Here is a 13,556-nt window from a genome sequence, read left to right as displayed (position 1 = left end):
ACGTGACACCCTCCCACCCCCTTTTCTCGTTCGGCGCGCCAGCCAGCCAGCCAGCCGTGTGCTAACGGCGCGCGGTGGGCTTCGTTGGTGTGCTGTGCGCCGCGTTTATCAGTATATATGTGTGTGTGTGTGTGGGTTAGCGTCGCCTCGCCGTTTCGCGAGAATAATACGCGCCCCTCGCCGCACCGCCGCCCCGCCAACCCCTAGCATCATCATCCCTCGAAGCGGCGATGCGACGCTCGCCTGCCTGCCTGCCTGCCTTCGCCCTTCTTTGCGACAACAGCTGATGGTGATGGCACCGAAGCCCCCGAACGCCGCTGGTTCTAGATCGTTCGTAGATCGCTCCATCCTGCTTTCGAATATTGAGCATCATCTTCTTCTTCTTCGCTACTACGACTACCTGCTCTTGTACTTTTGCCATCCGGTGCGCGCAAATGTCGAGTTTTCCACTCGCGCGCTGCCCAACGCTAGCAAGGCAGGCAGGCATTCGACCGCATTATAAATATCGGGCTAATAACCGAAAGTTTTGGGAACACGCGACCGCAAGCGAGCGCGCAGAGCGTTTCCACGTATTCGCGATATCCGAAATTCCGCCGACGTCGCGCCACGCCGCCGCCTAATCGATGCGCGCCCGCGGTTTGGGCCCAAATTATATCCCAATCCCACGCCGCGGCGCGCCAACCAAACGAGTTATAAAACTTTGCGAAGAGTCGCAACGAAGGTCGGCGGGGAGCGCGCGCGCGTTTATGCCATGCAATCAATTTCGACAATTTTCATCAACCCCGCGCGCGCACAAACAATGACGCGTATTTTCATCGTCCCAAGGTCAGGGCGAGGAAGAATTACGCCGAATTGAAGGCGAAATGTAAAAGTTTTAAGTGCGCCGAGGCCATAAAGTCCAAGTTCAATGCTCATGAACTAGAGCGAAATGCGCTTTTATTCGCCGGCGCACATTCCACCCCCTCACGAGAGCGATCTGGAGCGATTTTCGCGCGTTATTGCGCTTCAAAGTGTGTGTCATTTGTCATGTTACGACTAGACTAGACAGGATCAACAGATAACAGGAATTCACTGCGTTTACCGCTTGCTTCTTCTTGAGCGGTAATAGATTTCGAAGTTTGCGGCTCTATATTCGAATGAAATTTGTTGGGTGTGTGTAATTGTTGCTAGTTTTAGAAATTGGATTTGTTGCTACTCTCGTCCAATCATTATACGGCAATGTGCGTTATTGGCGCAGCACAGGCAGCGAATTCAACGCAGCAGCGCAGCCTTTTGGAACAACAAACAACGCTCAATGACAGTTAAGATAAGCTATCGCGCGACGGCCGCCCGGCACCCGGCGCGGCGCGGCGGCGTTCCCCGTTTGTTGTTTTCGCGTGTTTTCATTATGCGCGCGCGGAGCGACGGCGCGACGAGGACGCGAACGACGGTCTCGCGCTTCGCGATCGTTAGCGTGCATGTGTTTTTCAAATACAGGGTGTTTTAAATATTATTACTTAATATTAATCATAAAATTTCTTTGATTTATTTTATTTGGTATTTTGGTATTGTAGATTGTTTTGTAGGTGTTTATATTTTATTTTTTGATTGGGTTTATTGCAACATGCAGTAGGCAGGCGCGAATCGCGCGAGTGTGGTAGTTACGGTTATTTCGCGACCGTTGGGCGCCCTCCCGCATCGCCCCGTGTACCCCGCGGGCGCTGCCAGCGCAGCCAGACCGCGGCGCGTTCGCGTTTCGCGAGGAGCGCGAATATAATATGCCGCCCGCTATCCCCGCGCTGCCCCGCGCGCCGCGTCTCGCCGACGCAACAAAACGCACACGAAACGCCGCGGCGCGTCGCGCTCGCGTTTTGCCGAGGCGCGGCCCCAGCAGCGCCCGACCGACGTTCCAATCTTCGTCGCGCGAACGTGTGCGTTGCGTTTCGTGCGCCCGCCATGTGTGCGACGAGCGAGCGGCGTACGTCTAAATCGCGCACGTAATTTAATAACGCGAGAGCCTCGAACGCTCGAAGGAAAAGCGAACGAGCGAACAACGCGAAACGCTAAACTGAGGGCAACGTCGACCCGACGGGCGTTCGCACACACACACACACATACACACCTACATACAACATTCATGTAAGCATACAAGCGCAGGGCTCAGGCGCGGCACGCAGAAAAACGCTACGTGCGATGCGCGATAAATACACGCAGCCTGGGCCGCCGCGCCAGAACGCGAACGCGAAACGCCCGGCGATAAATAAACAAAATTGAACAACAAAAAAATCGTGCGCGCCGCGTGCATCCAACGCGCGCAGCGCACACCGCGACACAAAGAAACCACCGCGGCGAGCGCGAGCGCTCTCGAGCAAAACCAATTTGGTAAAAGTTTCTTTCCTCCCGGCATCGAAGAGGAGAAGAGAAAAAAAAGCAAGCTGAAAACGCGACCACGTCAACGCGCAATATCCAACAAGACGCGAAAATTTCAAAGATGTTACAAGAGATGCACAAATTCAGCAAGGTGCGTATTCTCGGCGTGTCTAATTATTCTTCGAAATCTATGGATTGTAAATCGTATTTCGGCGAAAACACGACGTTGGCTCTTGTTGTGCGACTCGCTGTCGCAACAAAAGCGAACGATGGGGCCGTATAAACCGTGCGCTTCGTTTTCGGGCATCTGTAAAATTCGCCCCGCGGGGGGTGCGCGCCGTAAATCCGTGCGCCTCGTCATGAACGCTGCTCGCGCTGCTTTTCTGATTTTTACACTGCGCTACGAATTTCAGCCAGCTTCGAAAAATTCTAATGTTATTATTTTATTTTCCAGATTTGTGAATTCCAATCGAGCATCGACATTCCACACCGCTGATATTCAGGTATGTTGTAATGTTTTGTGCTCGCCACGGTCGGTTGTAATAGATAACAAGCCTACGGGTAAAGTTTTCGAATTGTCGTCGTTGATGGTTGTTGGTGCCTTGAGCATTTGCGCTGCTTACAATGACCGGAATAATGCACACCGCGTACAATGTGCAACGCGAGGCCCCGAAAATGCAGCCCATCAGAGTTTTGGTGAAGGTTGGCGGCATGTGCACATGGGCGCACCGTGCGCGCACAAAACGCAAAAGATGGACGGATAATAAACAAACCGCTGGGCTTCCAGAGGGGCTTTCTTGCCGTTTCTCTCTTTCTTCGCGTTGCATGACGCGCGGCCGAGGCAAATGACCGTGGTTGGTGTGTGTGTGTATGTGTGTGTATGCGCTTTCGCGTCCCCGGCTCAGGTTATTTGCTCATTTCGGGCGATTCTTGGAATCGGGCGTGTTGCGATGCGCATCGCAGCTTAGCGAAACGCAGAACGCACCCTCGCGTATTATCCGACCGGCTTTGAATCTGTGTGAGAGCGTACCGTACCCCGAAACCTCGACATCCTAACGAGCCCGCGTGTTTCTTGCATCTGTGCATTAATTTGACATTTCAAGGTCATGAGATTTTTAACTATGCTTTTCTGGGAAAACCAGCTTCTTATGGAGTACACTCTATAGATGTATATGTGTAATTCGCCTAATGGCAAATCCTTAATGAGAATTTAATCATTTTTCGCGCTTGGAACGCAGGGGGTGGTAATTCGTGCGCGGCGTACTTTGCTCTCTCGCTAAACCTTTCGAATCTGAAACCACTCGTCCCGCGCGCTGCGGCGCCAAAGTTACAAAACTGGGTCACCCGCGTTCCAGACGTAACGTATCATTACTAGACAGGATTTAACTCTGTACACAGCCGACGAAAAGATTCGCAATGCGATGTGAAGCCCAGCGTTTCACTTTCGTTTCGCGTCCAACAAGTGCGAAACTTGTTCGCATGGCGTGTATATATTGTATTAAATTATGTGCGCACGGACCTGTGTGTCGCGTAACACGGTTTTACATTACTCTTCAACTTGTCGAGCATGGGCGTGAGTAGTAGTACGTTATGTTGTTATGGCAATCGGAACCAACCGGGCGCGCGTACAGAAGTAGTAAAAAGTTACGTTTTACACGCGCTGCAAAGCGAAACAAAAAAAAAACAGCACAGAGTTGCAAACTTTATTTCATTCATTTCATTTTCATTCATTCTATTCCGCACACAACATTCACATCCATATATAGTGTGCACCGCGGTGTACAACATTACAGTTGTGCGGAGAGTGTGTTGTTTCTCTTCTCGGGCACACGCGCATTCCGTTTCGTTTCATTTTGCTTCCTGTACTCTCTACTAGTGGAGTGTGTGTGTTTTCAGTTCAGTTTCAATTCGGACGCCCGGCGAGCGCAAAAAACAAATCGAAATAAATCCACCTGTAGCTGTTGAATGTTGAATATCTCCGCATTGTGTGTCGTCCGCCTCACATGCTGCTGCTGCCTTCTCGACGGCGGTGGATGGCTGGTTCTCTCTCGCTTACACTCGTCCGGCTTTCCGGCAAACGCACGAATAATACGCTATATTGTTGTTCTTGTTCTTCTTCGGGCATGTCAGGCGCAAACTCGTAACTACTGCGGATGCGTCGTAAAAATTAGCATAACTGGTTTACGGCGCGCTCGCTCGCAAACAAAACGACGCGACGTATCTTTAAATCGTCGCAAATTCACCTCCCGTCTTCATTTTCTGCGCGTTTCGCATAAATTTCGCAATTTGTCCGATGGAAGAATGCGATCACGTGTGTGTGTGTGTTTGTGTGTGCTACAGTAAATTGATTATGCGGAGAATTTCTTAATTTGGGCAGAGATTTATAGTGTTGGATTGAATGCCCGCACAGAAGCGGATATAATCCTGGATAATAAAGGAAAGGTGTGCGTTTGATGATGTGAATTTGATTCCTCGTTTTGTAGTCTAGTTTTTTTTATTGGTAGACTAGTTTTCCCACAGTCGTAATTATATGTGATTTGTCTTTTGAAGAGGTGTCAATCAAACGACATTCAAAGTAGTTGTGATTCAAGACTGGAATTTTCGGATACCCTCAGTCGAATAGTCGAACGGTGAATTGCGGGGCCCGATGGTCGCATTGTCCATCGGGCGAACAGGCGGCGGTTGATGGTCGCTCGCTGGGTGGACGCGGTCGCCTCGGCGATACGTAATGTCCCTTTGTGCGCTCGCCGCGGAGAGTCGCGATTGTATGTGTATTGGGTGGGTATGCATGTGTGTATGTGCGAGCATTTCGACAGGGTGTGCGTGAGTTTCGGCGTACATGGCCGTGGGGCATTTCGTGCAAAATGCGCGCCGCGCGGAGGAGGAGGGTGCGCCACGCGGCGGCTCGCTCTAAGGTTGCGGGCAAAAGCGACGCGGCGCGCGGATGGTAGGATGAGGACCGAACGAACCGAACCGTTCGTTCGTCGTTCGCTGGTTCGATGTGCTCAATACGTGTGTACCCGCCGCGATGCCGGTGTGTCGGTGCGCGCGGCGGCGTGTGCACGCAGGCATGCGAGCGAGAGAATGAACACACGGTGCCGAGGCAGCAGCGAGGAGCGTATTAAGGGATGCAAGTTGGGTATTTGCCGCGCGGCTGATTTGGGCCGGCTGCGCGCGGGGTAATTTCACACGGGCTGTTTACGTGACGGCGCGAAGCATCGCATCGGGCTGCTGCTGGGCGGCGGGGGGTTGGTTGGCTGGTTGGTCGGATGGGTTTTGTGAAGGAGGATGAGAGCGAGCGAGCGGATGGGTGGTCGGGTGGTATATGTCGGTCGGTGGGTTCGGAAAGGGAGGGCAGGGCGGCTGCGTTGGTCGGCCGGGTCAACGACGGATGGTGGGCGGGTGATGGAGCGCGCCGGGCGGATGGTGTGAGGCGACGGCGGTGGCGGCAACGGCGGCGTCGGCCTCTCTAATACTGAGCGCGCGCTGGCGACCAGCGGACGTGGGTTGAGGCGCGGGTACGGATGGTGTGAGAAGAAAGATAGAACGGCGGCGGCGTCGGCGGCGAGCACGGCAATATAAGCAGGCGGCGGCACCGGCGGCAATGCCGGCCGTCCATCCGCACGCTCACATTCTCACACACGTACACACCAATACAGCTGCGGCGTTAGCACGCTCGCAAACTCGTTTCGTTCGCGCCGCGCGACGTGAAATCCCCGCGCCGCCCCTCCGCGTCCATCGACTTTCGGGCCGCAAGACCCTCGTATAGCCGCCCACTCGCTACGTGTGGAGCGGACGCGCGGATCCCCACGGCGTCGAGCCACCCTCGCCACCCTCTTTCGCGAACGCCCGCATCGCATGTTTCACCCTGCGCGCCGCGCTCTCGCACCAACACCAACGCCGCCGCCGCCCCCTCGACGCACACTCGCGCGCAGACACATCCTGTGCCGTGGCAATATAGCGGGGAGCGCTCGCGAGAGGAAAAAAACGCCGCCTCGCCGTTCGCGGCCCACCCGACCGCCCAACGCCGCCGCCGCCAGCAGCAGCGGCGTACCCGAGGGAGCGAGCGCGCCGCGGACCACGCGCGCGATCCGTAGCGCCGCCGCTTCGCATTCGCGCATAAAACCCATCGCGTGTCCACGTTGAAAAAAGCATCATATTGCAGCAAAGCGAATAAAAAAGTGCCGCCCGCCGCCAGCGACGACATAGCGCGCGAGCGCGAGTAAAAAATAACGCTTCATCGACGAGAGAGCTTCAGCGTCAGCTTCAACGACGACGTCGTCGTCGCGCCGGGGCGCAAAAAATCAATTTCGTTGCAAAATATATTCCAGCAGCCAAAGACACAAGCCGACGACCGACGTACGGGCGAAAACTAAAAACCGCCGAAAAGCATATTATGACCATGACCTGCGACAATGCGCCATAAAACGGGACTCGCAAACGTTTTAAAAAGTTTCCCACAAACTTTTGTGCACACCCACACACATGTGATGACTTTGGTGCCATTAGAAAACTCAAACGCAACTCTCAACTCTCACCGAAATCAGTTTCAGCAACAGTTTCCTTCCCCTCGTATAACACATGCGGAATTTAACTACAAGTGCCGAAAGGAAGAAGGGCAGAGACGGAAAGAAAAGACAAATAACTTTCATTCATTTTAATTTCCCATTCAGAGTTTATTTAATGATTCATTCCTGGCATTTATTATACCACTTGTTCACCAACTCGTAATCGTAACACGACGCACGCGAGTCATAACGTCGTATCGCATCCGATTGATAAAACGCCCTTCATTGCGTCCAACATCAAACATCGCGCACATTCGCGTAATTCTACAAATGTGTATCGCATGAATACCAGCGTCCGATGCGTTGTGTACGAATGCGGTTTTCCCTATTATTACAAACTGTACACACACCTAGCCGGCGAGCGCTCGCTCGCTCGCGCTCTCTAGTACAATACACACAAACACATTATATCGGCATATTTCTTCCTGTGCACATTCTCGACGAGTGCTCTCCGGCTCCGGCTTGGAGCGCGCGCGCGCTCAACAGGTTGTTTTACAGATTTATGAGTCGATTTATGTGTAATGTAATGTATAAACCCGACTGGCGCGGCATTAAACTTGTAGTATTTCCATTAACACACATTTATATATATCCCGCCGACTTTGCGCGCTATATATGTTCACAGTTGAGTGCTGGGTAATTCGGGCATTGGGTCAAATTAAATGCAAACTTTGCATTCGCACGCGTTTTCATATTAAAAGTGAGAAATTTTATTTTATTATTTCTTCGCGTTGATTGTAAAAAATAATATCGTGGATGATTTGTTCGATGCGGGGCCTATAACCGCGTGTAAGTAATCCCTCTTCGCGACGAGGCCTGCTGTAATTTCTCTCGGATGGCAGATGTGCCCGCTGCCCGTGTTTTGTTTCTCCGTTGTCTTTTTCTTTTCGCTGGCTGCGAACCGCGCAGCTCGCGTCATGACTCAACCGTGTGGCGTCATATTTCGTTGCGTCCGCGACGTCGCCGCCGCGCCGCGCACAAAGAGCATGAGGGCGCGTTTAGCGTTCCACGACGGATGGCTGATGGCCGCCGGCGGATGCACGTCGGTTGCATGCCATATCGGCGGAATCAGGTACCCGGTCCGAAACAGCGAGGCTCGCGCGGCGGCCGCCGTCTTTTCTATTGTGTGCGCGTATTGAGCGGAATGTGATTAAGCGCGTGCCCTCCTCGCCGGCGCATGAATCAACGCCAAGCTCGCGCGCGCGCCCGCGTTCGGTTCGATGATCGTTGTTGTGTTGCGTGCGCTCGCCCGCGGTACGTGTGATTCGTTTAAAACTTGAAAATGTCGCGAATCGCCAGCTGCGCGCAAATACGCATTATGCATCCGCCGGCGCGTGTGCAGCGAGCGGAAGGCCAGAAAGGTGATTCAATAATAAACACACTGAATGCACCGTGCAGTGCGCATCGTCCGCACGGTGTTATTCGGTTATATTCAGCGTATTCTGCTGGTATGGTGGTTGGTATTTTACAGCACTACCAGGAAGGGGTTGTTTGCTGGCTGCAATGCCGTTCTATTATGTGTTAGTTATTGAAAACGAAAAAAACACGCGCAAAAAGCGTCGAAAGCTTTCCGCGCGCCCCGGCCTCGTGGGGTTTCTGCTTAGAGATAAAGTGCGTGCCTGGGACACAATGAGCGCACCCGTGTTGCCTCCCTTCTCACCCCGCACACACGCACATGCACGCGGCCGGCGATCGACGTCACGGCGTCATATTGATGCACCACCGTGTACTTTTGTGCGCTCGGGGCTCTATTATTGATGCGCTCGTCGATGGCGTTTCGGGGCCGCTTTCCTTGGGAGCCTCGGGTCCGTCGAGTCGTAAATGTGCGTTCGGATTTCACGGTCCGAAAAATCGATCGCGGATGACAGGCAACGAGGCAACCGATGCACAAAGCCCCGACAGCATCGTCGGTTCCCCGAAGATCGATTCGCAGAAAACGAAAAACGGATGGACACGGTCGAAATACTCTACTGGCGGGCGCACGTTGCACGAGATGCAAAATAGTGGCGAGGTCATTATTGTCTGCCGGGCATTTTTAAAATATCTCGTTACAAACTATTTTTTCAATGTCGCTTTCAACCTTTATGTAATAGGACGGTGTGCAAACTTGTCGCTGATTTTAATTTACATTTTGGTCGATTTGGTTTGTTTTGTCGATCGGTGTCATAAAGTTTACAACCGTGCACCTCTGCTCATCATAAAAATCAATAATCAATTTTACTGGCTTTAAAACACCATAACAAACCGCTTGCGCGCATAACTGTAAACCCGTGCCTTTCTGAAAGGAGGAAAAAAAAAGTTTAGAAAGTTTAATTGCAAGCCGTAAACATTTCGGTAAAGATTCCCGCGGGCTGCAGCAGCCAACCACTTCTGTTCTCTTCAAAGGTTGGAAAAGCGTAATATTACCCGTGCACAAAAAAATTACACGAAAGAGCGCGCACGGTGTAGCGTTTCGCCGGCAGAATCTTACAGCCGCGCGACCCGCTCGACGGACGGGGCGAACAATGCCAAACGTAATTTCGGGGGTCGCGTATTGTGTGCTTCGTTGCGCTAAGCCTTTCGAGGGATGCGGGGATACAACAACAACAACGTGCAACTGCGAACCTACGATCTTCTCGCGGCCCGAACGCAGGTAGACGACGCACTTTCTTGCGATAATTTCAATGCATTATTTGTGCAGGCGAAGCAAAAACGGTCGCCAACCCTTCGGAGGAAAAGTTTAATGTCGCGAACGCGGAACACCGTTGAGCTCGGAGCTAAAACGGTTGCACAGTGCATGACATGCATTATAATGTGCACGTAAAATTCTGTTTTTTAGCGCGTCGCATTGAATGTGTTCATTAATCTAGATTTTTTCCGGCATTTTTTGTTTGCGCAGATTTTTGAAACCGTGAGAATTTACAACGTTTTATATATCTGGATTGATTTAATTATCACACCGCTTGATATCTAAACTATCAAAATACAACGGTGAAGAGATAAAATCGATTTGATAATGACCGTGAAAACGGGCATCGCATAACAACAACCACATCGTCACCCAATTTAACCTGTTGCGTTTTATTATGAATTATTCATTCATAAATATTCTCTTCGCCGAGTAGTCTCATTATGCTAGAATGTGTTCAGTCGTAAATGCACGAGAGTGCTGGAGAGTACACATGCGATTTCCGTAATTTTGTAATTCCGTTATAAATTGTGTTATGGCGCATTTAAACGAAAGTTACTTTCATTTGCATTCACTAGGCCAACAAGGCCACAGCTTAAAACACCATCAAACCCAAACTCTCTCAACAAACAATAACTAATTAAATGTACGCGCGCTCGAGTTTAACAACTCGCGAAGACGCGCGCGCGCGCACCACGTGTACTTGGTGATGTAATTGTGCAAAAGCTGTGAGTAGTTGTAAGTTGCACTTACCAGTTTGGTGGGCGGATCCAAAGGTTCGTACTTGATATGATCGGCGACGAAGCTCGCCAACTCCTGCCAAGTGCTTAGGTTCGGATGCGGAAGTGTTGTTGGACGCAGTGTTGTGCACACCATTTTCTGCACATACCCATAACAAAATATAATGAGGATATTACCCCGGTCGTATTTTTGATATCGTTTACCCTCTGTCCGGCAACATTATCGCCGCATAGTAGTAGTGGTTTCCGGTTGGGGAAGCGCGCATGGTATTGTACGCGAAAGTTTTCGGTGTAAAGCAGCAACACCTTTTCCTTGTTGGTGTTCATGAGGTAACCATCCGGTAGGATTACGTTGGGCATGAAGTCGATACGAATTTTTTCCTTCTTTGGCCAGCACAGGCGAATCTGGCCAAGGTCTACGGAGATTTTCTTCAGCATTTCCGGTGTAATCACGTCTGGGACGTCTAGAACTGGTCGTTCGACGTCTAACCGGTCGAATACTGAGATGAACGGTGTTTCTTCTTCTTCGACTTCCTCTTCCTCGACGGAGAGAACACTACTTATTCTTCCAGAATCGGTGATTTCATGTTCATGATAATCTTCTAAGTCTCCTTCCGGTTGTTGTTCTTCTTCACCATGATGTTGTCCAACTTCATTTTCAATGGATTTGTTGCTTTCGCTTGATGAAGGCTCTGCCGTTGAGGAAGAGCTGGGTGACTGGGTGACTGTGTCTCTTTGGATGGACTTGCCTTCGTAGTCTGTGGCACCTTCTCCTTCGCCGTATATTATGTCGAAGGAGTGTTTCTTTTTCTTCTCTTTTTTAGTCTCCTTAGATGTTCTTGGAGTTTCTTGCGATTTCCGCTCTGAGATTCTTTTACTGAGTGCTGAGTGTTGTGCACTTAGACTCATAGACCCTTTACTTTCCTTGGGCTGTGAACGTATCGATAATCTTTGGATTCTCGCATTTTCGTCCCCAGACATTTTTATTATTGAGATGTTTTGCGAAGCTGACTTTGATTGTTCTTCCATCACTTCTTGTACGCCTGAATTAGCTATAGATATCCTATTTGTTGATATAATTGATGGCGCAATCGATATTCTAACGGAATGTTTTGGCTCACTCATGATTATGGTTTAATTAATATATATGAATTATAAAGTGATTTGTATATAGTGTATTTTGTATATTCTGTGTAAGAGAAATATTATATGTCGATGTGACGTTCAAGTGAATTGTTTTTAGTGAGTTGCTATCATGAATTTTAATTGATCAAACAAAAAGTTCGTGCGGCGATCGCTATTGTACAACCGTGGCCATCTGTACTTGGCTATCGAAACTACCTGTATATACAAAACGTTTTCTTTATTTCTTTCAGGGTATTGCATGAAGGCCGTAAATAAATCCGAGATTCCAATGAAATGGACGGTTTTGTTAGGGCACATTCTATGTGGTGCTGAAGAATAGGTGAAAATGGCATGAATATCCACAAAATGCAAATGCGGTAAGTGTTCTGATGATAAACTAGGCAATCGTTACAGATTTCTAGTCTTTCTAGTTACAGATTGGAGTGTTTGGGAAACTGTCCTCTAGATGGCAGCACTTAATTTAAATTTCTTCATAAATATAGAAGGCCAACATTTGTTGTTTATTCAATACAGTCATAATACTAAATTTTGCTTGCATTAGAAGACTAGGTTTGCTTTCGTATTTAAATTTCTCGCCTCGCGTTATATTCGATCGATCATCGCACAGCAAAACGCTAATTGCATATTGTGTATTGCTATTGATTTATCGTCCGTTGAATAATCGTGCCACGCGCTTTAATTCATTTTTTGCTATCAGTGCTATTGGCTGCCGCTTATCTGCTGAGACATGTGCATCGCAATTGATGAAACAACAATAATCTGGCCTTTGTCATGCGGTGCGATATCCAGGTAAGTCTCGAAGTAATTTATTTTTATCGTCAACATAATTGCATAGACTACGCGTGATTTCGTTTTTTGTTCTACGTATTTATCGGTTTAATGTACTGACTGTGGAAATTGGGCGTTATCTTGGTAAAAGTTTGTATTTTTAATGTTACAAGAAGCGCTAATAGCGCAATAATTGTTTTAAATGCCGGACCCGGAAATTACCTTGGAAGGGCATCAAAATCGTTTTCATACTTTTACGATTTTTGTTTACCGGTTGTTTTGTTTACTGTTTGTTTTGTTTACTGTTTTATATTGTAACAGATACCCTAATTTTATGATTTTTGTCTGTATCTTTATCGTTTCCGTGGCCGATTTTAATTTTCTTCAGATTATTGAGGGAGAGTACTTTAGTCGATTGGACTATTAATTCACACCCTAAAGTGCCGAGATGTGCCTTTAAATTGGTGTCCAATTTCATCACTTTTGGTCATTATTAAAATGTTTGATGGAAAATGGGTCCAGAGATTAATGATTTTCAATAGGAGCACTGTAGAATTTTGGCCGAGTATGTTAGTAGTACCAAAACTGGCGCTGCTATGCTTTCATAGTTGAGGTTTGCGCGATGTTTGTATGTAGACATTTTTTTACGTGTTCAGCCAGCGTATCGCAATACTGATAGTGACCGCGTGTTGCCAACGTATGTTTGCCGTGAGCAGTTTCATTCCGGCCATCGAATGAATCGCGCGTGTTCATCGCGACTAGTTTTGCCAAAACATTTTTAAATAATCGCATAATATTTATTAAACAAAAGGCGGCATGTACCGATATCGGGCGTCATCGAGGTTTCACAAGTGTAATGCACGCGTTGAGTGTTTATCATTTACGGATTGATTTTTGGTTCATCTTTGCGTGTATGTGTGTGTGGTTTCGCCGGCAGACGGTTATCGTTTTGCTCCTAAAAATAACTTAGATTTAATATTACTTTCACGCAAGTATACAACATTGGTGCATAGGGAAGAAGTTTGTGAGTGTCCGAACTATGGAGTTCACAATATAACGGTAGTGTTGGAGTTGCGCGTATTTTAAGGCAACTGATACGGGATTTAAGTCATCGATTTAGTAAAAAAGAATGAATTTTCCATTTTGATTAAATGGAAAATATGAACAATTAAATGTTACTAGACATGATTTTAACACACGGCGCAGAGGCAGAAGCAAACCCGACTAGAACAAATATCCGTGCATGTATGTAAACAATTTTTTGTCGAGTTCAGCGAGCGCATCCCACTGCGTATCGTGACCGCGTGCTGCCGCACA

The 13,556-nt window shown here is 48.9% G+C and overlaps 1 protein-coding gene and 1 long non-coding RNA gene across 3 annotated transcripts in view; one reads left to right on the top strand and one right to left on the bottom strand.

Moving 5' to 3' along the window:
• The window catches only part of lobo (lost boys), a 31,788-nt gene extending 20,230 nt beyond the window's left edge, over window positions 1–11,558 (bottom strand). The window contains exons 1-2 of the mRNA XM_065310827.1: window positions 10,530–11,558; window positions 10,339–10,464 (exon numbers count right to left, since the gene is read on the bottom strand). Of these exons, the coding sequence (XP_065166899.1) occupies window positions 10,339–10,464; window positions 10,530–11,450 (1,047 nt within the window). The 5' untranslated portion in view covers window positions 11,451–11,558. The remainder of the gene's footprint in view (window positions 1–10,338; window positions 10,465–10,529) is intronic.
• Window positions 1,793–12,014, top strand: LOC135798107 (uncharacterized). Of its 2 annotated transcripts, none has more exons than XR_010549661.1 (4): window positions 1,793–2,118; window positions 2,804–2,852; window positions 11,702–11,827; window positions 11,873–12,014. It is a non-coding gene; the product is annotated as an uncharacterized lncRNA (long non-coding RNA). The 2 variants fall into 2 exon arrangements; XR_010549660.1 differs by lacking the exon at window positions 1,793–2,118 and adding an exon at window positions 2,126–2,500.
• Window positions 12,015–13,556: the final 1,542 nt, after the last annotated feature.

The sequence above is a fragment of the Atheta coriaria genome, unplaced genomic scaffold (genome assembly GCF_025399875.1).
Source record: "Atheta coriaria isolate IRGN ID8LTWV9N9 unplaced genomic scaffold, Caltech_Dcor_3.1 hic_scaffold_9_pilon, whole genome shotgun sequence".
Classification (NCBI taxonomy): domain Eukaryota; kingdom Metazoa; phylum Arthropoda; class Insecta; order Coleoptera; family Staphylinidae; genus Dalotia; species Dalotia coriaria.
This window is presented reverse-complemented; position numbering and strand designations above follow the sequence as displayed.